This window comes from Leptopilina boulardi, unplaced genomic scaffold, assembly GCF_019393585.1.
Source record: "Leptopilina boulardi isolate dan_hultmark-lab unplaced genomic scaffold, ZJU_Lbou_2.1 LbouV2_325, whole genome shotgun sequence".
NCBI lineage: Eukaryota > Metazoa > Arthropoda > Insecta > Hymenoptera > Figitidae > Leptopilina > Leptopilina boulardi.
The window spans coordinates 2,669,998-2,696,108 of NW_026137891.1; the positions used below are offsets into that span (position 1 = coordinate 2,669,998).

General features: G+C 23.4%; 1 protein-coding gene across 3 annotated transcripts in view; it reads right to left on the reverse strand.

Annotated features, from left to right (window-relative positions):
• The window catches only part of LOC127284544 (GTP-binding protein RAD), a 52,534-nt gene that overhangs the window by 15,148 nt on the left and 11,275 nt on the right, over window positions 1-26,111 (reverse strand). For all 3 annotated transcript variants that reach the window (XM_051310022.1, XM_051310023.1, XM_051310021.1), the window contains one exon: window positions 4,704-4,919. In XM_051310022.1, coding sequence (XP_051165979.1) covers window positions 4,704-4,919 — 216 coding nt within the window. The remainder of the gene's footprint in view (window positions 1-4,703; window positions 4,920-26,111) is intronic.

The following is a 26,111-nucleotide window of genomic DNA, read 5'->3' on the forward strand; positions in this document are numbered from 1 at the left end:
ATCGCATTTATTTGAACCAAATAAATCGTATTTGGTTCAATTAAATAATTAATTGAATTAAATAAATGAATTTATTTATTTCACTCAAATATTTCATTTTTTTGATACAAATAAAAAGTATTTGATACAATAAATTTATTAATTCTAATTAATTAAATTATTTAATATAAATAATGCGTTATTTAATGGTTAATACACTATTTTATTAAAGGAAAATAAAATATTTTGACCAATTAAATATTTAAGTGTAATGAGAATAATGAGTTATTTGCGATACTATTCATTTATTTATATATAAATTATTTAATATTCTAAGTCCAAAAGTCAAATATTTTTTCATCAACAAAAAATTAATGTTTACAATAATTCAGAACAACGAAATACGCGTTTTTAATAAAAATATATTTACACTTTTTTTAAAAATTCACCTGGGATGATTTATGATAATAATCATAAAGCATATCATTAATTATATTTTATATGTTATTTATTCAATTCAAATTTTGATTTATTTGAATCAAAAAATTCTTACATTTATTATGCAAATAAATTATGTATTTGGATCAAATAAAATAATAATTGTTGTTTCAAGAAAAATATTTTATTAATGCAAATAAATATTTATTTGAATCAAAAAAAAGAAGTATTGAATGAAATAATTTTCATAATTGATTTAAATAATTATTTATTAGCTTTGAATATTCCATTTATTTGATTTGAATATTTTGTATTTGATTCAAATAACTATTTATTTAATACGATAAAATAAAATACTTATGTCTAGTAAATATTTATTTGAGTGGAATAATTTTCATAATTAATTCAAATAATTATTTATTAGCTTTGAATATTCCATTTATTTTATTTGAATATTTTGTATTTGATTCAAATACATATTTATTGGATAATAGACAAGTAAATGATGTATTTGGATCAAATATTTTTTATTTGATCCAAATAAATTTTTTTCTTCAGTGTATCTAATATTATCTAATTTATATTTATATTATATTTATATTTTTTTATATATTTATACTTTATATATATATATATATATATATATATATATATATATATATATATATATATATATATATATTTTTTTTTTTTATACATTTATATTTTAATAAATTTATACACTGACAAAAAAATTTACTTGATTCAATTAATCGATTACTTGATTCTTTTTAAATAAATATTTATTTTTATTACATAAATATATTTATTTGCATTAAATAATTATTATTTAAGTCAATGGTATTTGTTTAAAATACAAAAATTATTGGTTCAAATACAATACAATCAAATAAAAATTACTTTGGATCAAGTAAATATTTATTTGAAAAGAGACAAGTAACCGATTACTTGGATCAAGTAATTTTCTTTGTCAGTGTATAAATATAAATATAATAAATATGTAAAATATATAGAAATATAAAAAAAATTATAAATATCAATTTTCTAAATAAAAAAAATAAATATTTTAATTAAAAAAACAGAAAAAATAGTTATTAACAGATTTTTTGAATTAAAAATTTTTTCCCATATTATTAATATTTATAATGAAATTGAAAATCGAGAAAAATTCATAAGACTTTAAAAATGTTTTTTTTTTATTGCCCATTTACAAAAGAAAAATATTTTAAACTTGTGTTTTGAATTTTTAATAAAATGAAAAAAAAATCGGCTTAACGTGTTCCATTAGAGAGAAACTGCATTTATATATAATGATAATGTTGTTAAATATTAAATCAAACGCGTGAGGATCATTAAATATAGAATATAAGCTTGAAGTACTGTTATACTAAAAAGTGCTTCATTAAACGTGAGAGAGTAATTAGCAATATTTGAAGAGATTATTCTCAGATATATAGAAGTTTAATGTTCTCAATCTAAATTTTACCATATATATACGAAATTACGTAAATTTTATCTATCTTGAGCAAACCCTCTAAAAACCGGAAATTAACTAAATTTACTCACTAACACAAAAAATACAATTACTCCAAAAATTGTAACAAATAGAATTTTTTTTATAATTTTTAATTATTGATTATTATAACCATAATGAAAAAAAATTTTCCCCGATATAAGTAAATAGTAAAAGTAGGGTCAGTTGGGGTAAATCAGAACAAAATTGCTATTTTTCACGAAATACATAAGTTCATTCCTTTAAACTGTAATATTTGCAGGTTTATTTTTTTTTAAGTTGTTATTTACATTCCCAGGATTAATTTTATGCAGGAGAAAAAATTTAGATAAGCTTTAAAACTGACTATCACCATTTACCCCAAAATTTAGAAAATTTCATAAAATTTGGGGTAAATGAGGACAGCATAGTTCCTAAGAAAGTTTTAAGAAAAATGTTCCCCTAAGTATATTAATGTATTAAGGGATGAAAATACTTGAAAAAAATTTGTAGTAGATATATAATAGTTGAACCAATTGAAATTGTTTTATTTTTTTTTTCATTTTAGTATTTTGTCTCGCATTTGAAAAAAAACAGACTTAAAAATCATAACAAATTTTTTTCTTATTCCTTATGACTCCCACAACAGAAATTCACTTGAATTTTTGATTTTTGTTAATTTGGTTAATAATGTTGAACTTCATTTTAAAACTGTAAATTAAGCTCCAAAACCTCTTGTCCCCTAATCTTATTTTATTATAAAAGAAAATTAAAACTAATTAGAGAATTATATATAATTATTGTAATTATAATTATTATTATTATACATATATTTATAATTATATATATAATTATATACCTATTATTATAAATATTTATAATTTATATATTTATAATTATTTATTATTATTTATTATTATTTATTGGAGCATTCGATGGGAAATTTTCATTTAAAATATTTTTTACTCGAAACTTTTTTTTAGAATTAAATATAAAAAAATACGTATATTTTCTTATTTTTCATATATAGATTTCGAAAAAAAAAATGTTTCGGGCAAAAAAAATTTTGAATGAAAATTTCCCGTGGAATGACCTATTATTATGTATTATTATTTATTATTACTTATTATTAAAAAACTATTTATGAAAATCGATTGCGACGATATGAAATCAAAAGAAAAATGTCACAAATAAATTCCGAAAAAATTCCGAAGGTGGATTTCGACAATGTTTGTTTTCATTATAAGTCAATAACTGTGCGCAAAGTTATAGATATATATATATAAATATAAAATACGATTTAAAATAGCGATGATTGGCCAAGAGCCACGCGTAAAGAAATATATATATATATAAATTACTATAGGGCCACTGTCCTCTATTCGCATGTTCAATATATGTAGTTTGTGTTCTTATGCTAATTCAAAATGACATGTGACGTATATAACAATTTTGTTCTGAGACTTTGAGTTTGACAAAACCACAAGCGCACGTGAATAATTTTACTTTGTCAGAAACAATATATATATATATTGTGTACTTGTTACGATACTGGTTAGCAATCCCCTTGGCGACTGTCTCATCCAGCCCCACAAATGTTTATACAATGATTGAACCCCCATTTTCCCACGTGCAATATTGTACAATACATATATATGTTAACAACTCTCCAATTACTCAGATTCTTGAAAATTACATAAAATGAAAATTTTTATTTATTATATCAAATATTGTTAATATTTTTAATTTTTTATTTTATAAATTTTTTTAGAACGAAAATACAATTTTTCATTATATGTAAATATTTATTTATTAGTAATACTAATTTATATTATTATTATTATTATTATTATTATTATTATTTTTATTATTATATTTATTATATTATTTTTATAATAATTATTAAATTTTTTATTATTATTTTACTTTATTTTAATTTATTAATATATTTTGAAGCCACTATAATAATTTTCTATTATGCTACACCAAAAAGGAGAAAAAAAAAATAATTGTAAATAAATGACACAAATAAAAAAAAGAACTGCTCTTTATAAATATTTCTCAAATAACATTAGAGAGTCATTATTATTCCCTAGCACGAATTTTTTTTCTGCGTAAATGTTTCCTTATGATCATTGAGAGGGTAAAATAATGAAATTTCATAAAAATAAACAAAAAAAAAAAAACCCTACTATATATATATATATATATATCTCTTTAGTTGGTAAATATTTTATCTTCCGATTTTCGTTTTGCTTTTTATTGTTCTTTTCACACATACACATTGAGAAAAAGAGGAAAAAAGAAAACATACTTCTCTGTCAAGAAAAGAGAACAATTTGTCACAGACTTAAGATGGGACTCGTAACTATATTTACTATATATATTTTTTTTTTTTTGCCTGTTAACCCGTTCAAGATAAACTTTCCATTTAAGACAATAATTTATATCTGTCTCTTTATGTTTCAGTGTAATCAAAAACACATTTTCAACATATGAAAATGTTACTTCTATTTAATTTATAATGTAGAGTTTTTATTTCTTTTAAGGGCACGAATATTATTTGAAATAATTTTATTGAATTTAAAAATTAATAATTATTAATTAATTTAAATTGATAATTTCATAAATTATAAAATTCATCAACAGAATCAATAATTAATTATATTTAATAAATTAATAATTAATTATAATTAATAAAATAAATAATTAATTTTATAATTAATATATAATTAATAAAAGAATAAATTAATAATAAATTAAATGAAATGAAAAAAATAAAAATGTGACTCACCTCTTTGTCGATCATAAGCATTAATGCATTCGCTCGTCATAAATTGACTAATAAGGGCTGTTTTTCCAACACCCCTTGCGCCTAATATTGCAACAGTGTAGGAAATGACCTCCTTGGGAGGTGAGACTGGTTTTTCTTCCGTTTCTTGATCGGCAGGTGCCAGAGAATTTGACCTCGATCTTCGTCTTCTAAATGAGTCACCTCTGTTTATTACACCTGTAAAACAAATTATGTTAACCTATTATTATTATTATTATTATTGTGCATCTCACGATTATAAACAACAAATTAATAACAGTTCTATAACACAAATATAATTTTGTTTTTCTATTTCATTTTTAACGGGAGGAAATTTATTTTCCAAGTAGAAAAAATTGACAATAGTCAGACAAGGTTCATAAGTTTTTTTTATTGTAACATTATTTTTTTTCTATAATATTATTTAATAATGATATAAAATAAATTATATTATATTAATTTTTAAAATATATTATATTACAATATTAATTTTATAAATTTTAAATTTATGTATTATCTCGAAGTAGAAAAGGTTTTTATGTGTCAAAGAAAATTAAATTTCTACTTATTTAGAAGACAAACTTTCGATTTGTATTAGTCTGATTGAGTAGAAAAATTCGTATTTAGTCAGACACAATGGTTTTCAGTAGAAATCATTTTTATGTCATAGAAACATAGCCTCCATAAGTAAAAAAATCCTTATTAGTAAGACACGATGATTTATTATATAGAAAAAGTTGCTATATGTCAAATAAAATTAGTAGTTTAAGTAGAAAAATTCCTAATTAGTGAGACAGAATGCTTTACAGTAGAAAACATTTTTTACGATAAATGAAATTAACTTCTTAAGTAGAAAAAGCCCTAATTAGTCAGACACAAATCATCGTTACAAAAAATTGCAGAGCCAAACGAGTTTAGTATCTATTTAAGTAGAAAAAATCCTAATTAGTCAGACAAACTATTTTTCAATAGAAATCTATTCAGTTTGAGTAGAAAAATTCTTAATTAGTCAGACACAATACTTTTTAGTTGAAAAATAATTCTCACGGCAGAAAAAATATGTCACATAAGTAGTAAAAATTTTAATTAGTCAGAAAATGCTTCGGTTTAAAAAATTACTACGCCATGAGTAATTAGTGCCTATTTTAGTAGAAAAATCCTTAATTAGTCAAACACAATATTTCCGTAAAGAAGTTGATAGGTCAAAAAATGGTAAATTTTAAGTAGAAAAATTGCTCATTAGTCAGACACAATAGTTTCGTTGAAAAAATTGATACACCAAACAAAAATTCGTATCTTAAGTAGAAAAATTACTAATTAGTCAGACACGTGTCTTTACTTGGAAAAATTTTTAATAAAAAAAATTAGCCTCTTGGAAAAAGTCCTAATTAGTCAGACGCAATACTTTTTAATATAAAAAAGAAATTGACAAAATTCGTCTCTTAAGTAGAAAAATTCCTAATTGATCAGACACAATGCTTTTCAGTAGAAAAAAGTACTGATGTCAAATAAAAGTAGCCTCCTAAGTAGAAAAGATCCTAATTAGTCAGACACAGCGTTTTTCAATAGAAACAAAATTTTCGTTTTTCACTAAATTCATCGCTGACATAGAAAAAAAAATTTGTTTCTCTTTTAACTATTTGACTTTCACTTTTCTTTTTCAAAATATTATTCACTTATTCAGTTTCTTCCTCACCTCTAAAGCGTTTTCCCTAACGCAAATGCAATTTAAACTTCAATAATAAATTGAAGACGCAATCAGCAAATATCCCTTCTCAACGCTCTCTAAAGCAAATACTAAGAAAGCTTTCCAGTTTGAAGACAAACTAATTAGAAATTTCTGAATATATGTATGTCAATGTTATATAACATGGAATGACTTGGAATATTTGCTATCTTCCTATGGAAGAGAGAGTGAGAGAGAGAATTATATAAACGTGTATAAAATCCGATTGAAGCGCGCACGTTTCTGAAAATATACATACATATACACACATAGGTATTTGCGAGTTTGTCGACATTCGACAAAGAGAAAGAGAGAGAGAACAACGAATATATATTCCGTTAAGCGGCTGAGAATACCGATATCCGTCCGTCAGTCTGTCCATTCATACCATTGTTTGAACATCCATAATACCTATTCTCCAACTACACCCAGAATATGTACACCTGATGAATAGAAACAAATCGATGCTAGTAAAGACGTTACACACACACACAATTCAAGAAAAAAAATTTATATAAATTGTATACACAAAATTTTTTTTTATAGAATTGAATTTTTTTAACCCCTATTTCCACTATAACAAATTTAAAAAATAATTTTAATTCTTACAGACAAAAATTTTTTTCCATGTAATAACTATTGTTAGGATTTCCTGGCCGAGGCCCGAAAGCCATATAGTTTCGCTTTGGCGTCTGTCCGTATGTCCGTCGTACACTCGTATGGTTGACATCACAAACATTATCCTCAGCAACAGTTTTCATAGCACACGTATCCATAGTAACCGTTTCAATAGTTACTAACTGTTGCCACAGAAACCAACTATTGCCATAGTAACTGTTGCTATAGAAACCAACTGTTGCCATAAAAACTAACTTAGGACATAGTAACTGTTACCATAGAAACCAAATGTTTCCATAGAAACCAACTGTTGCCATAGAAACTAATTGTTGCCATAATAACTAACTGTTGCCATAATAACTGTTACCATTGAAACCAAATGTTTCCATAGAAACCAACTGTCGCCATAGAAACCAACTGTTGCCATAGTAACTAACTGTTGCCATAGTAACTGTTACCATAGAAACCAAATATTTCCATAGAAACCAACTGTTGCCACAGAAACCAACTATTGCCATAGTAACTGTTACCATAGAAACCAAATGTTTTCATAGAAACAAACTGTTGACATAAAAACCAACTGTCGCCATAGAAACCAACTGTTGCCATAGTAACTAACTGTTGCCATAGTAACTGTTACCATAGAAACCAAATATTTCCATAGAAACCAACTGTTGCCATAGTAACTGTTGCCACAGAAACCAACTATTGCCATAGTAACTGTTACCATAGAAACCAAATGTTTCCATAGAAACAAACTGTTGACATAGAAACCAACTGTCGCCATAGAAACCAACTGTTGCCATAGTAACTAACTGTTACCATAGAAACCAAATATTTCCATAGAAACCAACTGTTGCCATAGTAACTATTGCCACAGAAACCAACTATTGCCATAGTAACTGTTGCTATAGAAACCAACTGTTGCCATAGTAACTAACTGTTGCCATAGTAACTGTTACCATTGAAACCAAATGTTTCCATAGAAACCAACTGTTGCCATAGTAACTAACTGTTGCCATAGTAACTAACTGTTGCCATAGTAACCAACTATTGCCATAGTAACTGTTACCATAGAAACCAAATGTTTCCATAGAAACAAACTGTTGACATAGAAACCAACTGTCGCCATAGAAACCAACTGTTGCGATAGTAACTAACTGTTGCCATAGTAACTGTTACCATAGAAACCAAATATTTTCATAGAAACCAACTGTTGCCATAGTAACTATTGCCACAGAAACCAACTATTGCCATAGTAACTGTTGCTATAGAAACCAACTGTTGCCATAGAAACCATCGGTTGCCATAGAAACTAACTGAGGACATAGTAACTGTTACCATAGAAACCAAATGTTTCCATAGAAACCAACTGTTGCCATAGAAACCAACTGTTGCCATAGGAACCAACTGTTGCCATAGTAACTAACTGTTGCCATACACGGAAAAAAAGAAAAAGTAACTTTCACTACTTTAAAAGTAAAATTGGACCTGTCCGAAGTTTCTGCGCATCTCTGGCAACTTTTACTCCAAAAATAGTAAAATTTACTTCAGAAATAGTAAAAATTACTACGGAAACAGTAAAATTTACTACAGAAATAGTCAATTTTACTATTTTTCGAGTAAAAGTTGCCAGAGATGCGCAGAAACTTCGGACAGGTCCAATTTTACTTTTAAAGTAGTAAAAGTTACTTTATTCGTTTTTCCATTTTTCTCCGTGTAGAAACTAACTGTTATCATGGTAAATTTTGCCATGGAAAACAAATGTTGACAAAGTAACTGTTGCCATAGAAACGAAATGTTGCTATAGTAACCAACTGTTGCTACATAAACGGTTTTCATAGTAACTCCTACCATAGTAACTGTGACCATAGTAACTAACTAATGCCATAGTAACGGTTGTCATAGGAACTAACTGTTATCATAGTAACTTTTGCCATGGAAAACAAATGTTGACAAAGTAACTGTTGCCATAGAAACCAAATGTTTCCCTAGAAATTAACTGTTGCCATAGCAAAATAAAAATAATATATTCGAAATAAGAATAATATTCTCGAAATAAAAATAATATTTTCAAAATAAAAATATTTATTAAATTAAAAAATCGTATCTTATTTTAAAAATTATTTAAAGATGCTGAAATTTATAAAAAAAAAAATTTATTTCTATAAAAAAAAACCTTTGAGGGCTATAATCCCGTAATAATAAAGAGTAGAAAAATATTTTTTGAAAGAAAGGTTTCTAAAAAAAAAAAGAAAAAAAAATTTGTTGAGGTCGAAAATATGTGTGATACATCGAAAGAGAATAGCATGCGGTTTCTTGATAAGAGTCACCTATTTTATGAGATTGTCCGTTAAGGCGGGTGTGAAAAGACTATATGGTCGAGACCCCACGTCAAGTCTAAAGGAGAGGAGAGTGAGAGAGAGAGAGAGAAAAAAAACGAGATTGACAAGTATATAGAACATAGCTAATGAAACGTGGGTGATTTAATTTCACAGAAATGGACAGGCAATTTCTGACAGTTGAACGAACGACTGTTTAATGTGAAAACTAATTCACCTACATATTCTGCTTCGTTGAAAAAAAATGAAAAATTAAAAAACAAAAAAAAAATTAATAAAAAGTTATATTCTGTTTGATTAGTTCCTTGTTTTTAACATACGCAAAACTTTTTCAATTTTTATATATATCGGATTTAATTATATCCACGCAGCCGTTTGATATTTTAATATCAAAAAAAAAAAAAAAATATTTAATATTACAAAAAAAAATATAAATTAAAAATAATAATTTTTTTAACCTTTAGAGGGCCGGTATTTTAATTGAAAATCACCATGTTATAAACTAAAAATTTGACTACTTATGAAGTCAATATAAGGTAGAAAAAACCTGACACCGGAACTGGCCATTATAGTGGCCACCCCGGCCCTCTAGAGGTTAAACAAAATATTCTGTTATAAAAATTAAATTTTCGAATTTTAATTAGTGAAGTAAAATAATTGAATGCCTTGGGAATTTTTTTTTTAAATTTTTGTGGCTTCTTTTTTTTTATTCTTTTTAATAATTATGATGAGCACTTGAGAAACAATAGCTTTTTTTTATTAAAAAGCAACTCGAGTTGATTAGAATTTCTTTTTGTTTTTAGCTCTCTTTTTCTCATTTTTTCTGATCCTCACTCGATCTCTTTCTCTCTTTCTCTTAAAAGCTTCCTGAATCCTTAAAAACCACAAAGTGTTTGTGCTCTCGAAAATTGGCGATCCCTAACAATACTTGAACTCCATTGTCAGTGAAATCGAAACTATGTTTTTTTTTTGCTTAATTTGTTTTCTATTTGAAAAGCTAATGGTTTTTTTTCCTAATGATTTTTTTTCATATTTATTTTTACTTTTTTTTTATTTTTATTTTTGCTGCACCGAGAGAAATGTTTTATTTAAACCAAATATAATATATTTGAGTTAAGTAAACGTATAGTTGTCTTACTACTAGCCTATTTATTTGGCGTTAATAAAATTTTTTATTTTAATCATATAAAAATTTATTTGAGTTAAGTAAACGTATAGTTGTCTTACTACTAGCCTATTTATTTTAATCATATAAAAATTTATTTGAGTCAAATAAATATTTATTAAGCTGTGAAACAAATATACTAAAAACATATACTTAGAGAAAAGATATATATATATATATATATTTGTCTCAGAGCCAAAAAAATATTTGTTTCAAATAAATTTTATTTGAGTTAAATAAAAATTTTATTGCCCATAAATAAAATTTTATTTCCTTTAATTAAAATTTTATTTGTGATAAATTAATTTGTTTTTTTTTATTTAAAACAAATAAATAATTATTAGGTTCTTTGACAAATATATTTTTACTTGATTTAAAAAAATTTTATTTGTCTCAAATAATAAAATATTCCTCTGGGTGTATAATTAATGTTTAAAATTTTTTTAAATTTTTTTGTCACAAAAAAATACAAAATATGGCGTTTTTATTTATTTATTTATTTTTGAAATGTTAAATATAGAAATTATGGTTTTCCTTTTATTTAGGGAAAAAATTATAATGTAATGAAACGGAATAATTGTTTTTTTTTTTAAATCCATTGTCATTTTCATTAAATATCCTTTTGAAAATTGAATTTTAGAATATTACTCCATAATAATGGTGAACATGCATATTATTCCATTGCGGTTAAGCTCCATTAAATGAGAAGCGTTTGAAAGCTGAGTGGACCAGCTACCAATGTACAACACCGAATATTATCAGAATATGTATGCTCGAAATATATATATATATATATATATATATATATATATATATATATATATATATATATATATATATATATATTGCGCTACATTTTAAACAATGGTGTGTTTTATTAATTTGCAATAGGTGTGTACCGTAAAATATCAAACAATTGAATCTAATTATATTTGCCGTTTTCATATACTGTCCATATATAAGAATTTTAATCAATTTTTCAAAATATTATTGCAAAAAATTATTACAAAAAATTATTTTAAAAAATTTATTTTGCAAAAAAAAATTATTTACAAAAAAAAAACAATCGACAAAGTAATAAAACACCCAGAGAAATATTTTATTTGCAATTTATTTGAGACAAAAAAAATTTATTTGCATCAAATACCAATTTGCCTCAGAACCTAACTTTTTACTTGTTTCAAATAAAAAATTTAATTCAGCATAAATAAAATTTATTTAAAAAATAAAAAATTTAATTTAACACAAATAAAATTTATTTGAAACAAATATATACTTATTGCAAAGTTATTTTTCAATAAATTTTAATAAATAAATTTTAATAAATAAATTTTCAATAAATAAAATATTATTTTTTTTTTTATTTACTAAACTCTTATTTATTATTATATTCGATATTATTTATCCTTATTGTTTATTTATTGCTTTTTATAATTATTATCAATCAAAAAAAAAAAAATTATATTTGAATATTTATCGGTTTTAATGGTATTGGATTTTATTCTAATTAGAGGACAAAATGTTATAGATAAAATAGAATGTGCTTTTAGATAATTTTTTTTTTTTTTTTAAATTGAGATTGATGATTTAGAAATTCTTGTCATCTTCGGAAAATCGAAATTGATTATTACGATTTAATTTGCATTTTGGGCTTTCATGCAAAACTGAAAGCAACTGACATAGCCGTTAACACTTGTCACCTGTCAAAGGAGGTTGTAACTTAATTTCAAGATTGCCACCTAGCAAGTTGAATTTTCTTCATAGACAAAAATGAAAATCCACTGGACATGTTTTTAGAAATTTTATTTTTTAGAATAATTTTAATTGTAATTTAATTCTTAAATCCACAATATATTAAATACATTATTATTACATTAAAATTAAATAATAATAATAATTTGAATTAATAATAATAGTAATAATACACTGAAATAAAAATTTATTTGATTCAAATACCGGTGTATTTGGTTATTACCAAATAAATATTTACTTGAATCAAATACTTCTTATTTGAATCAAATATATAATATTTGAAGCAAATACCATTTATTTGATTCAAGGAAATATTTATTTGATAATAACCAAATACACCGGTATTTGAACCAAATAAATTTTTTTTTTCAGTGTGGTAATAATAATAATAATAATAATAATAATAATAATAATAATAATAATAATAATAATAAAAATAAAAATAAATTAATAAATAATAAATTTTTGAGAACTTATTTATTCACTTTTTATTTGAGAACAATTTAAAATATTTTCTCACTGCCCGATTATAGTTTCATAATAAATAAAAATTTTAAACAAAATTTTTATTAAAACTTATAATTTAAAAAAATAGCACCTAAATATAAAAAGAATTTTTTTTTTGTTTTTTGTTTAAAAATGCATTTGTAAGTTTAAAAATAAAAAATAGTAAATGTTTCACGTATGCAATTTTATGGATAATTTACTATTTTATTTAATGTGCACACGCTATGCGTTTATTCTAAAACACAATATGCCATATTATACAGATTTCAGTTTATATATATAAATATATAATCTCGGTTATATAGGAAATTGTTTTTCGGGCTATATAATCTTTTATGTCATATCCATATAGTTTAGATTAAACAAATTTATCCTCTATTCCAAAATATTTTCCAAGATAAACTTTTATTGACATAATAAGGTCACTTGGAAATGTTACACACTCAATTTTATCGATTGAAGTGGACAATCTTCCAAAGAATTTTTTTCATATTGCAAAAAAAAAAAAAAAAAAAATTGACAAGAAATTTTTTTTTTTTTTTACTGCGATTTTCACTAAAATTTTAATTATTTTCTTTTTCATATCAATATTCAATTTATAATTGTTATAAAATCGTTTAGTTGGTGAAAATAAAAAATTTATTTGAATTAAATAAAAAAATTTATTTATCTCAAAGCCTAATTGTTTATTTGTTTTAAATAGAACAAAATTTATTTCCCACTAATAAAATTTTATTTAGCGCAAATACCTAAGTTTTTTTTTTTTTTTTTTTGTTTAAACCTATAGTAAAATTTATTCGAAACAAGTAAAAATTTATTTGAAACAAGTAAATATTTATTTGAGACCAGTAAATATTTATTTGAAACCAATAAATATTTATTTGATAATGAGAAATATATTTTTGCCACAAATTGAGAAAAAATTTGTCTAATCTACATTTTTATTTGATTTAAAGAATTTTTAATTTGAAAATCCAATTTTCAATATTTTATATATAGGTGCGCTAAGGTGTCTTTTTAATCTTACTATTGTTAGCTCCAGTGATATTTACGGACCCATTGATTACATTGACTCGGTTTACTTGCGCCTCGTATTAAATTGTCTTTTTCATTACATTGACTACAAATATCTATTTTCATTTAATTTAAATTTATAGTATATCAGAGAGCTTTTTCAATTGCATTAACACAGCAATAATTATTAAGATAACAAAAAAAAAAAAAAAAAAACCATTAGCTCTTATTAAAATTTGTTGCACGCATATTTACAAGCTAATATTAAATCTTCATCTTTCTATATAATGCATTTTCGGAGGATATTAATTTTTTCAATATAAAATTAATTAGCTTCTCTCGTATTTATAAATCCTTTGAATTTACGTAGATATATATTATTTTTTAATCTTCTTTGCCAATTTAATTCTCATTTATTGAAACGAATACCTTTTGTTTCATTTTAATTGGAATTTATCATAATAATTGAATATACATAATTATACATTACTATTATTATTATTATTATTATTAAATTTTTATTGTTTTTACTTGTTTTTAATTATTTTTATTTTTATATTTTTTTGAATCAATTTGTATTTACTAATTGTTTTTAACAAATTACTTTTTTTTCTGTTTCAGGTACACTTTTTCGATGGTTAATTTTTTTTTTATTATTTTTGCTTTCAAACATTGAGAGCCGTTCCAATTTCGCGATAAAGATTAATTACCCGGAAGGGAGATGAAAATCCTGATTGTCTTCAATTAAATTAAAGGTAGGAAAACTTTAATCAACTGATAGTAGACATGTTCCCTGTGTTTAAAAGAAAAAGAGAAAACTTCTTTTTTTTCTCCTTATTTTTTTGTTTTAATACCTAATTAATTATTGGAAAATTTAGGGAAAAAAAACTGTAAAAACAAAAATTACATAAAAAAAGAATCTAATTTTTTATTTTAATTTTAGAATTTTTTTTTTTTTTGCATGTGAAAAAAAATGAATTTACAAACTTTTTGATTTTTATGATTTTCTCTCACTATTGAAAAAAAAAAAAAAATAAACATCTTTGCGTGACCCATGTAATGAAGTGAACTTGTCATATAAGGCTTTCTATATATACGAGAATGAAAATGCTACATGCACCTCGTAACATTTTAATTACATTGCGTAATTAGTGATATTAACGTGGCACAGCTCTCGTGTCGTTATGTTTATGAACTTATCACGTTATTAAACGACATTATTAACCACCAACCTCGAAATTCATTTAAATTTGACAATTAATTTGTTGATAGAGGGGAAAAAAAAATTTACAAATTCTCTTAAATACTCTTGCAGGAGAAAATCTTAATTGCAACAAATTAATTAACTGCAAAAATTAATTAATCAAATTACAGTTTGAAAAAATTTTGTTTCACAAAAAAAAAATCCCCTAAAAAAAAAAAGTTATATTTATATTTTGTAAAATTTTAAATATTCGATATATGAGAAAGGAATTTCTATATAGGAAAATTTTTATCCACTTTTATATATATATATATGATATTTTCAGATATAGAGTTTTTTTTTACACTCAACGAAAATCAAACTCGAAACTTGTTTAACTTGAAATATCAGTTAAAATTTCGAGAATCAGAGATTGCTTTTAAAACCTTGCAGAGTGAAAAAAAAAACCATATCCAAATAAATATTGCTTCTTTTAAATATATATATGTACATCAAAGCTGTTCTAAAATTTGCTTTCAAGATATACACTATATAATGTGAATGTCGAAAAATCTAAAAATATTGAACAATAATATTTTTCGGCTGATTTCACAAATTTATTTTCAAACAAAAGGAGAAAATTCACTATACTAAGGAAATACAAGGAAGTCATGGAATTATTTTATTAAAAATAATTATAATTTTAGCCGAATTTTCAATTTTTGAATTAAAATTTCACAGATTTACTTTTTATATGAATTTTTATTGTAACAAAATTTTTAGCTATTGAATTTTTATTTTACACTCATTTTCTTTACTCTCTAAATCTGAATTAGTAAAAAAGTTTACTAATTTAAATTAGTGACTCTCTTTTTGCTTTGGAATTAGTAAAATTTTACTAATTTTTAGTAAAAGTTAGTAATAATTAGTAAAATTTTACTAATTCCAAAGCAAAAAGTGAGTCACTAATTCAAATTAGTAAACTTTTTTACTAATTCAGATTTAGAGAGTAATACATGACTTTTTATTTAAAAGAATTTGAATTTAGCAAAATTCTCATTTAATTGAATTTTATGTGATTCGAATATTTACACCCAGAGAAATGATTTATTTGAACCAAATAAAATATATTTGAGTTAAATAAACGTATATTTGTCTCAGAGTCTACTAACTTATTTATTTGGGGTAAATAAAAATTTTATTTGTTAGAAATAAATTTTTCTTTGGCTCAAATAAATTTTTTATTTCAGTGAAATGAAATATATTTGCAACAAATAAATGAGTTAGTAGGCTCGGAGACAAATATACCATTTTTCTGAGTGTAAATGACAGAAATTCAAATTCACTGAATTTTAATTTTGTCCGAATTTTTATTTGTACGAATTTTTAATTGATAGAACTTTTAAGACGCCGAATTTTCATTTGTCCGAAATTACAAATTGACCGAACAAATAATTGACAGAAAGATTTTGGCGCAATTTTTAAAATTCACCAATGAGAAATTATCAAGAAAATCGTGATTGGTGAATTTTAAAAATTGCGCCAAAATCTTTCTATCGATTATTTGTTCGATCAATTTGTAATTTCAGACAAATGAAAATTCGACGTCTTAAAAATTTTATCAATTAAAAATTTGTACAAATTAAAATTCAATGAATTGGAATTTTTGTAATTTAAAAATTTCAATCTTAATTCTCAATTTAGGAATATTTTTTTGTATAGAAATTATTTGTATTTATAAAGAAAACTCGGTAAAGAAATAGAAATTTTATTTTTCAAAAAAATTTTTTTAAAAAAAAAAGAAAAGAATTTATTAGAAGAAAAAAATTTTAAAAAGAAAACTAAATCTACTGCAAAAGTAATTTTTTTTTCTCAATCTCTAGTGATATTTTCTAACATGTGTATATATACAATATTAGCCGAATGGCATTGTGCTTAAAAGCATTATGTCTACTATAGTAGTTCGATGTCATGGCCAAATCGTCTAATTATATACCACTTCTATTTTTCCAGCACATTTCCCTTTAACGCTTTTTCCAATAACACGCGCTTTTCATAACCTGTTGAAAGCATACGGATTCACTGACAACGACGACGACGACGACGACGACGACGTCTTTATTTGAATGGAAATGAGCTTGAGGTTCGCTGAACCTGACATTTTCAAAGCACTGTCAACTGAGTCAAATAATTAACTTAAGCAGATCCTATACGAAACTTCAAAGTTTCATCTTTTATTTCTATATAATCACACTTAAATGACATTTTAATTAAATTCTTCCTCGCAAATATTTTATTTCATTTATTTACATAAAACAAATGAACCACAAAATTTTGGGAATTTTTTTTTTACTTTTTGTTTCTAAGTTCATTGTGTCAAATATTGTCAATTTATCACTCAGAAAAATATTTTTTTGAAAGAACCAAATTTTGATTGAATCAATCAAATAAATTAATTAACTAAATATTTAATAAATAAATAAATAAATAAATAAATTATAAATATTAATTAATAAATAAAATAAATTATTTTAACGCCTAATTAATTAATAGAAAATTGACAAATTTCGGTTCAATTAACCAGAAGTTTATTTGGTTCAATAAAATTCTTTCCTCATTCAAAAAAATATACTAAAATAAACTAAATGTTTATACACTGAAAAAAAAATTTATTTGATTCAAATACCGGTGTATTTGGTTATTATCAAATAAATATTTATTTGAATCAAATATTTCTTATTTGAAGCAAATATATAGTTTTTAAATCAAATATTTCAGTATTTGAAGCAAATACCATTTATTTAATTCAAATAAGAAATTTTTGATTCAAGTAAATATTTATTTGATAATAACCAAATACACCGGTATTTGAATCAAATAAATTTTTTTTTCATTGTATTTAGATCAAATAAATATTTATTTAAATTAACCAAATTTTGTTTGAAATAACCAAAAAATTGTGTTAATACAAAAAAATCATATATTTGGTTCAAACAAAAACTTCTTTATTTTTTTTAAATAAATGAAAAGAAATTTTATTTCACTACGCTAAAAAAAAAAAAAAAAAAATGGTATAGGTATTTGTCTCCGAGCCTATTAACTCATTTATTTGTTGCAAATATATTTTAATTCATTTAAATATAAAATTTATTTGAGCCAAAGAAAAATTTATTTATGACAAATAAAATTTTTATTTACACCAAATAAATAAATTACTAAGCTCTGAGACAAATATATATACGTTTATTTAACTCAAATATATTTTATTTGGTTCAAATAAATCATTTCTCTGAGTGTAGAATAGAAAATTTTTTATCTATAAAAATTATTATTATTATTATTATTATTATTATTTATTTAATTATTTTTTTAACTTTAAAAAAAAATTTTTATTTTAATTGTTTTAATTAAATCTTTCTAGTGAAAACTTTCGCTGTTCCAGGTAAATATTTTCTTTTTCGTGATAAAATAGATTATAGATTTTTTTAAAAATTGTCTATTCAAATGGAAATACTTTCAAGTCTAGGATTTTTTTTTCCTTTTTGTTACGTTGAATAATTTTTATACTGAATAACGAAATTTACATTTAAAGGGACGCCTTAAAAGGTCTTCTAAGTTCCATTTATATATATATATGTTCTTCGTGATCGACCATGCAAATTTTAAGTACACTCAAGCTTCAATTTCATTTTATATGAGAATATCTCTTAAAAATTTCGTTTTTATTCTTCAAATTCAGTTACATTTTTTAAAATGTTGTTTAAATTTTATAAACAAACATTTTTTTGCATCATTTTTGTTTTTTTAATAAACTACCCGTGTGGAAAAGTGATGTGGGCCCCCAGCGGGGGCCCTTATGGATCGCCCTCATGCCATGAGGGCCGCATATGGATGATCCATAGGGGCCCCTCATGGAAACGACATGCTCATCGATGAGGGCGCCCGCATGGGCGATCCATGAGGGTGCCCCTACGGGCGCCCTTATGGGCCCTCACGTTTGCCCTCATCTTGCCCTCAAGTTTGCCATAATGTTTTTTAATCAATAATATTAATAATAAAAGTTAATTAATAATAAATAAGCTTAAGTTATGAATAAATAACATATTTATTTAATAATTATTCAATTTTAAATTAAATTCTTACTCAAATTCAATTTATTAATTAACGTTCTAATTAATTAACTGTCGGATATAATTAAAAGTAATAATAAATTAATTAATTAAAAAATTAAAAAATATTTAATTTATGCATACTATTAACGGATATTTTCATTTTTCAATTAATTCATACATAGAATTAATGATTAAACGCAAACCTGAGAAATAAATAAATCTAACGCATGGGGGGAATCGAACCTACGACCTACGGACTATGAGTCTAACGCTTTACCAACTACGCTACGTACGCTACTTCAAAACGAATGCTAACTTCTTGATGCTATTTAAACTTCAAAAATACCTAACAAAGAAAAGTGCTTAACATCATTTAGTTAAAGTTAAGATATTAAATTATATTTTCCAATCAAATGCAATTTATAAAATATAATTAATTATATGCTTTATGATTATTATCATGAATCATCTCAGGCGAATTTTCAAAAAAGTGTAAATATATTTTTATTAAAAACGCGTTTTTCGTGGTTCTGAATCATTATAAACATTAATTTTTTGGTGATAAAAAAATATTTGATTTTTGGACTTAGAAAATTTTGCTAATCGATCATGAGGGCGATCCATGCGGGGCCCCTACGGTGCCCCTCATGGATTCGCCATAAGTGTGAGTGTTATTTTCAAAAAAAGTGAAAATATATTTTAATTAAAAACGCGTTTTTCATTGTTGTGAATCATTATAAACATTAATTTTTTGGTGATAAAAAAATATTTGATTTTTGGACTTAGAAAATTTTGCTAATCGATCATGAGGGCGATCCATGCGGGGCCCCTACGGTGCCCCTCATGGATTCGCCATATGGATCAGCCCTCATGGGCCCCCGCCGGGGGCCCCGAACTCTTGAGGGCAAGATCGTGGCTTTTTCCACACGGGTATTATTTATTAAATTTTATTTATTTTTTAAATATTTATTTATTATGAAATCTCTTTATTATTTATTTATATAAATTAAATTTTTATAATAAAAAAAAATATTCGGTTTTTGAAAATGAAAAAATCAAAAAAAAGAAATAAATTTTTTTTTTTAGAAAAAAATTGTGACAATTTTGGAGCATCGCACTTTTCTTGTGATGACCTTTCGCAGTCTAAGCGAATAATACGTCGCGGAGAAGGTTCAATGTTCGAATGAAAACACAAAGAAAGGGGTGTGAGAAAAGTGAAGCGCAAAAAAGGGAAACACGCACTGAGAATAAATACAATGCCTTTTTCTTTCTTTGTTTCATCTTTTTTTTTTTTTTTTTTTTTTTTTTTTTTTTTTAACATATGACGAATTAATCTAACACTCAATAAAAAAAAAAGTACAAGTTTCATTTATATGAGAATTTTTTTTTTTTTTTTTTTTTTTTAAGCATCACTTTTGTTGAATCTTATGAGCCATAAATTTTATCCATTTCACGCGAAGATTAAAAGTTACAACAACCAATAAAAAAAATGGTCTCTCAAGAAATGCGTATTCTTCTCCCTTTTATTCTTATATAAAATTTTCTATATTGTTTTAATGAAAAATTTTATGGGAAAGAAGATTTTTCTTTTTTTTACATTGTTACTATTTTTCAATATTACATTTTTTTTTTTTTTGCAATATTTTGAAACTTTTTTTGGAAGTGAAAATTAATTTTTAAAAGAAATTATTAATAATTTTCAATTTTGTTAATATATATACGAAAAACTATAGCCTCCATGTTGAAAATCTACTTATAGTCAGTGATCACTTTGATACTATTTATGGAATTTACGGTTGAAGGCAACTTCGCGTATAGGAGCAACCTCGATATTTTTATCGAAAGGGAAAAATGAAATAAAAACGAGTCCATGTCCAGTGAGACATATAGTTGAAAGAGAAAAATACTAATAATGGTACTTTGTCGACTTTTACTTCTCAAAAAAATAAAATAAAAACAACTGTTTTCCAATATTCCAATTAAAAATTCCTCCACAAATTGTTTTTTTTTTGTCACGTAACTTTTTTTCCCTGCTTTGAAAATTGCCTCTTTAAGTTTTCTAAAAAATTTATTAAATTTCCAAACTGTCGAATGCGAGATACTATAATAGAAATTTTCTTTGACTTGAAATAAATAAAAAAAAAATTTTAATCTGCAATGGAAGAAAAATTTAACTGATGTAAAATCAGTGTTATTTAATCAAAAAAAATTTTTTAAATGTTAAATAAGAACTCAAGCCAAAAATATGGATAACTGGCAAGTGATCCAATTTTCATGAATTCAGTAACAGGTGGTTTGAATTTATATGTGCTTGCAACTTGACTCTAAATTCAAATGATTCACACTTTTATAAAGAGAAAGCAAAACTTCAATTATACAATTTTTATTCTTCCCGATTTTTTGCTATTTGTATTTTTAACATTTTCAAAATTAGAATTTTTCGATTTATTTTTTATATTATTTTTTTTATTCTTTGTTACTTTTTTTTTTATTAAAAACTTTTTAATTTGTAAAAATTGGAAAATAATAAACTTTCAGCAAATTGAAGAATTTTGTATCAGAGAATATATATTTTATCAAAATAATTTTAGTTTTTAGAATAATTTAAATTAAACTAATTAATATTTTCTTACATTTTGTTACGTTTTGTTACATCAAATATTAAATTTTTTTTTTTATTTTTTATTTTTTAATATTAGTTTGGAAAGTTTTGAAAACCATTTGCAACTAAATATCGAGTTTCGAAATAGTCGAAAACGTGACTCGCAGAGACTGAAATAACATTATTATTCACTTTGCATTGATTTAGTCCAAAGCTCCCAGACATTATTAGTCATTGCTTTTCAGTATTTTGAATACAATAACCAAAGATTCGTCAGATTTATAATTCCAATGATGCCAGAAAATGAGATTTCGTCAATATTTGAAATTTTCCTTAACAAAATTTTATTAAAAAAAGCTATACCAATTTAGAAAAAAAAAAATATTGAAACATTTCCCTTATCTCAATTTTCTTATAAATTCAAAAAAAAATTTTCCCATCAAATTAAAAAAAAAAACGCCAATTTTGAAAAAAAAAATTTCCTTTTTTCTCTTCTTCTTTTCGAAGAATAAATTCAGAAAATCATTTTTCTTTCCTATTTAAAATCATCCGGTATTTATTTAGAGATTTTTTTTTTTTTTTTTTCAAGAAAGCGGTCTTTCACAAATATTTATCTGACACAATTTAACTACGTTCGGAGGGCAATTAAAAAATATATACTGAATTCGAAAACAACTTTATCAAAATTAGACTTTCTTTGATAAATATTTTTTTAGAATTAAAATTGGATAACAAATTTATATGACTGGAATTCTATTTTATTCTATTTTCCAATGAGTTTTCTTTCGAAATTCTATATTATAGAAAATGTATTAAACTTTCATTTTTTTTTCTGAAGGTTTTGTAAATATTTTAAATTAAATTAAAAATAGAATGAAATATATATATATATATATATATATATATATATATATATATATATTATAATGTGAAAAGTTATTTAATAATAATTCTAAAATCAGACAACGAAAGACACGTATCCAATCGGCCTGATTCCTCTCTGGCATTCATTGGAAATTTAAACTTACTATGCGCGAGATTCAATTTCAATGGAGTCCGTTTCCGAAACATGCCTCGCTATTTTGAGACATGGTGACCCATTTTAAACCTAAAGACAAGAAAAGCCTCCTTCCGTGAGAATATTCCTATAATAATAATAATAATAATAATAATAATAATAATAATAATTCCATCTCGTCAAACACCTTGACATAAGTTTTCTCATTCAATAAATTCTATTTCTAATTATTCACTCTCAATGTTTGCAAGAAATCATTTCGATTTTAACTATCAATTTTCACCCCAAAAAATGCTCAAAAATTGTCACAATTTTCTAAATTTATTTTATTATTTAAATTTTATATTTATTTTTAAAAATTTTTTTAATTTTTTTTTTAATTGTCGAATTATAATTCTGTTTTTGAATGCAAAAAAAAAAAAAAAAAAAAAGATTTTCCTAATTGCAATCAATTTGATGTTGCGCGGAATTATTTTTTAATTGTTAAAAGAGAAATTTTGTAATTTTCCTAGAAATAATTAACGAGCTTATTAAAAACATCGCCAAGGAAAATGGCCCTCGGGCACATTCAGATTTGATTAGCAAGAAACAGCATCGTTATATACTTGAACGTTGAAATGCAAATATTTATAATTCTCCATAAAGTGAGGAAAATTACTTTTTTCAAAACCTTATTTGTTCAAAATACTTAAACACACTCATATATAATTTTTTCCCACGAGCAAATTTTTTTTTTTTACGAAAAAAAAGAAAAAAAAATAAAATTGAAAAATTTTGATTACTATTACTATTATTATTATTATTCCATTTTTATACAGAAAAAAAATTATAAACCGAATATGGAAATTAAAATAGTGAAAAAGAATTAATTTTTTTTATAAAATCAATAGCCACAAGATTTATTGCTCTTCATAAAATTGTTTGACCATTAAAACTAGTTTTTATTTCTTTGTCTATTAAATTTTTTTTTTTTCTATTTTTTTCCGTATTCTGAAATATTTCTTTCTTTTCAATAAACAAATATGAATTTTTCATACCTTTTTTTTATCTTGTTTTAAGATTTTTCTATAAATAAAAAAATTCGTCGCAGATATAGAGAATATTCTCAGATGACCTTGTATTTTCAAGTTACAAAATAAATGAAAGATTCTTTTGATTATTTTATTAAATGAAAATTTTCATTGTAAGAAAATAAACGTGAATGCAATTAGAATTGGCATAGTTATGAATGTAATAATATTAGATAAAACTATATATATATTTATCGAAATTCAAAAGAGTGGAATGCAGTTTTCAACAAAACCGATACCGCGCTGAGGCAAATTCTATTTGTAAAGTGACGTGAAACAGGTGTCAGAATGTGATATAATTAAAATCCGACATTTTCGAACAAAGCTTTAATGTTTTCTCGTTCCAGTATTTATATATATATATATATATATATATATATACCTGCCAGAATATCACTAATTTTCTATAACTGTCACACGAAGCGGAAATTTTTGGACAGTAATGATTATTTTTATCATATTTAGTGCAGATGACAAATGCAATTTTCAATGTGAAAGAAAAATAATAATCTTATTAAATTTTATAAGTTTATTAAATTACACACGATAATTAATCGTTAAATTATTAACGATAATTAAAATTTGTCCATTAAAAAAAGAAGTCTTTTTTTTTCTCATACAATAACTTTTTTTTTACCCTACAATTTTCTAATCAATATTAAAATAATATTTAAAAAAATTTAATCAAATATTCGAAGAATTTAAATACAAATTAATTTAGAATTTCAAAATTTTATTAAATTTAAAAAAATTCTTTTTTTAAAAAAAAAAAAACTCTTTTCTTTTTTAAAAACCTCTGTTTTTTAATTCGAAAATTTAATAATTTGAAATCATGTTTTTTCGATTTTTCGCATTTACACTGGAAAATATGAGGAAATAATTCAAAACTTTCCATTATTGATGTTATATATGAAAAATTAATGTGACTTTATGCTTTTAATTTTCAAAAAATTCCTATATATATATATATATATAAATTTCGAGAACAATTTTTTATTTTTTTTGTTTTATAATTAAACGTGAGATTTCATGTTGAAATTGGATTTTTTTTTGTACACACATTTTTACGATACGGTGAATAAAACGACGCGCACGATATTGTACACGCAATTTTTTAATATACTGCATACCGCAACTACACAATAATGACGTGTAGTGGAAAAACTACGAAAAATATGAAAGAAGAAAAGAAAAAAAAATGAAAAAGAAAAAGAAAAAAGTACTGTAAAAAATAAAAAAAAATAAAAAAATTATGGAAATCCGAGAACAATATTCCACACACGTGCTACATACAATTTTATAGCTTTTTTTTTCTTTCACGTTTTTCTCTCTATTTTTTACCATTAAAATAATCTATGGCGAAAGAATTCAAGGAATCTCTCGATATGATATATTGATTCAACAAGACGATGGTTGAATCTCATTTTTCGAATCATATATATAATAATGCGAAAATTTGCGAATTTCCAATTTTCAATAATTTTTCCACGAATAATAATAATAATAATAATTTATAAAAATAATAATCAAAATTTCCTAATTTTTATAAACAAATTTCAGTATTGTTTAATTAGATAATAATTTAATATAAAATTTTTATTTTGTTATTAATAATTATTTTATAATAATAATAATAATAAAAAAATTTCCAATTTTTATTAACAAATTTTTGAATTTGTTTAAATAGATAATAATTTAATGTAACGAAATGTAAATTTGTTATTAATAATTATTTTATATTAATAATAATTAAACATAAAAAAATCATGAAAATTTCAAATTTAATTTATTTTAATTTTGACAAAAAATTTATGGATTACACTAATAAAAATATTTATTTGATTCAAATAAACGGTTACTTGACTATAATCAAATAAATATTTTCTTGAATCAAATAATTTTCATTTAAATTGAATAAATTGTATATTTAAACCAATAATTTATGTATTTGAAACAAATACCATTTAATTGACTCATTGATTATTTAATAGAAATAAATATTTATTTGACAATAGTAAAATAACCGACTAATTGAATCAAATCAAATTTTTTCAGTAAGACTTTTTTTAGTCATAAAAAAAAATTGAGAAGAGGAAAATATTCTAAAACATTCCAAAAATATTCTAAAAGATTCTAAAAATTTATTCTTAATTTCAGAACCGGTTTTTACTTTTTTTTTCATGTAAATTAATTTTTTTTACACCCAGAGAAATTTTTTATTTTGCCTTTATTTGGGACAAATAAAATTTATTGGAATCAAATATAAAATGTTTTAATAAAT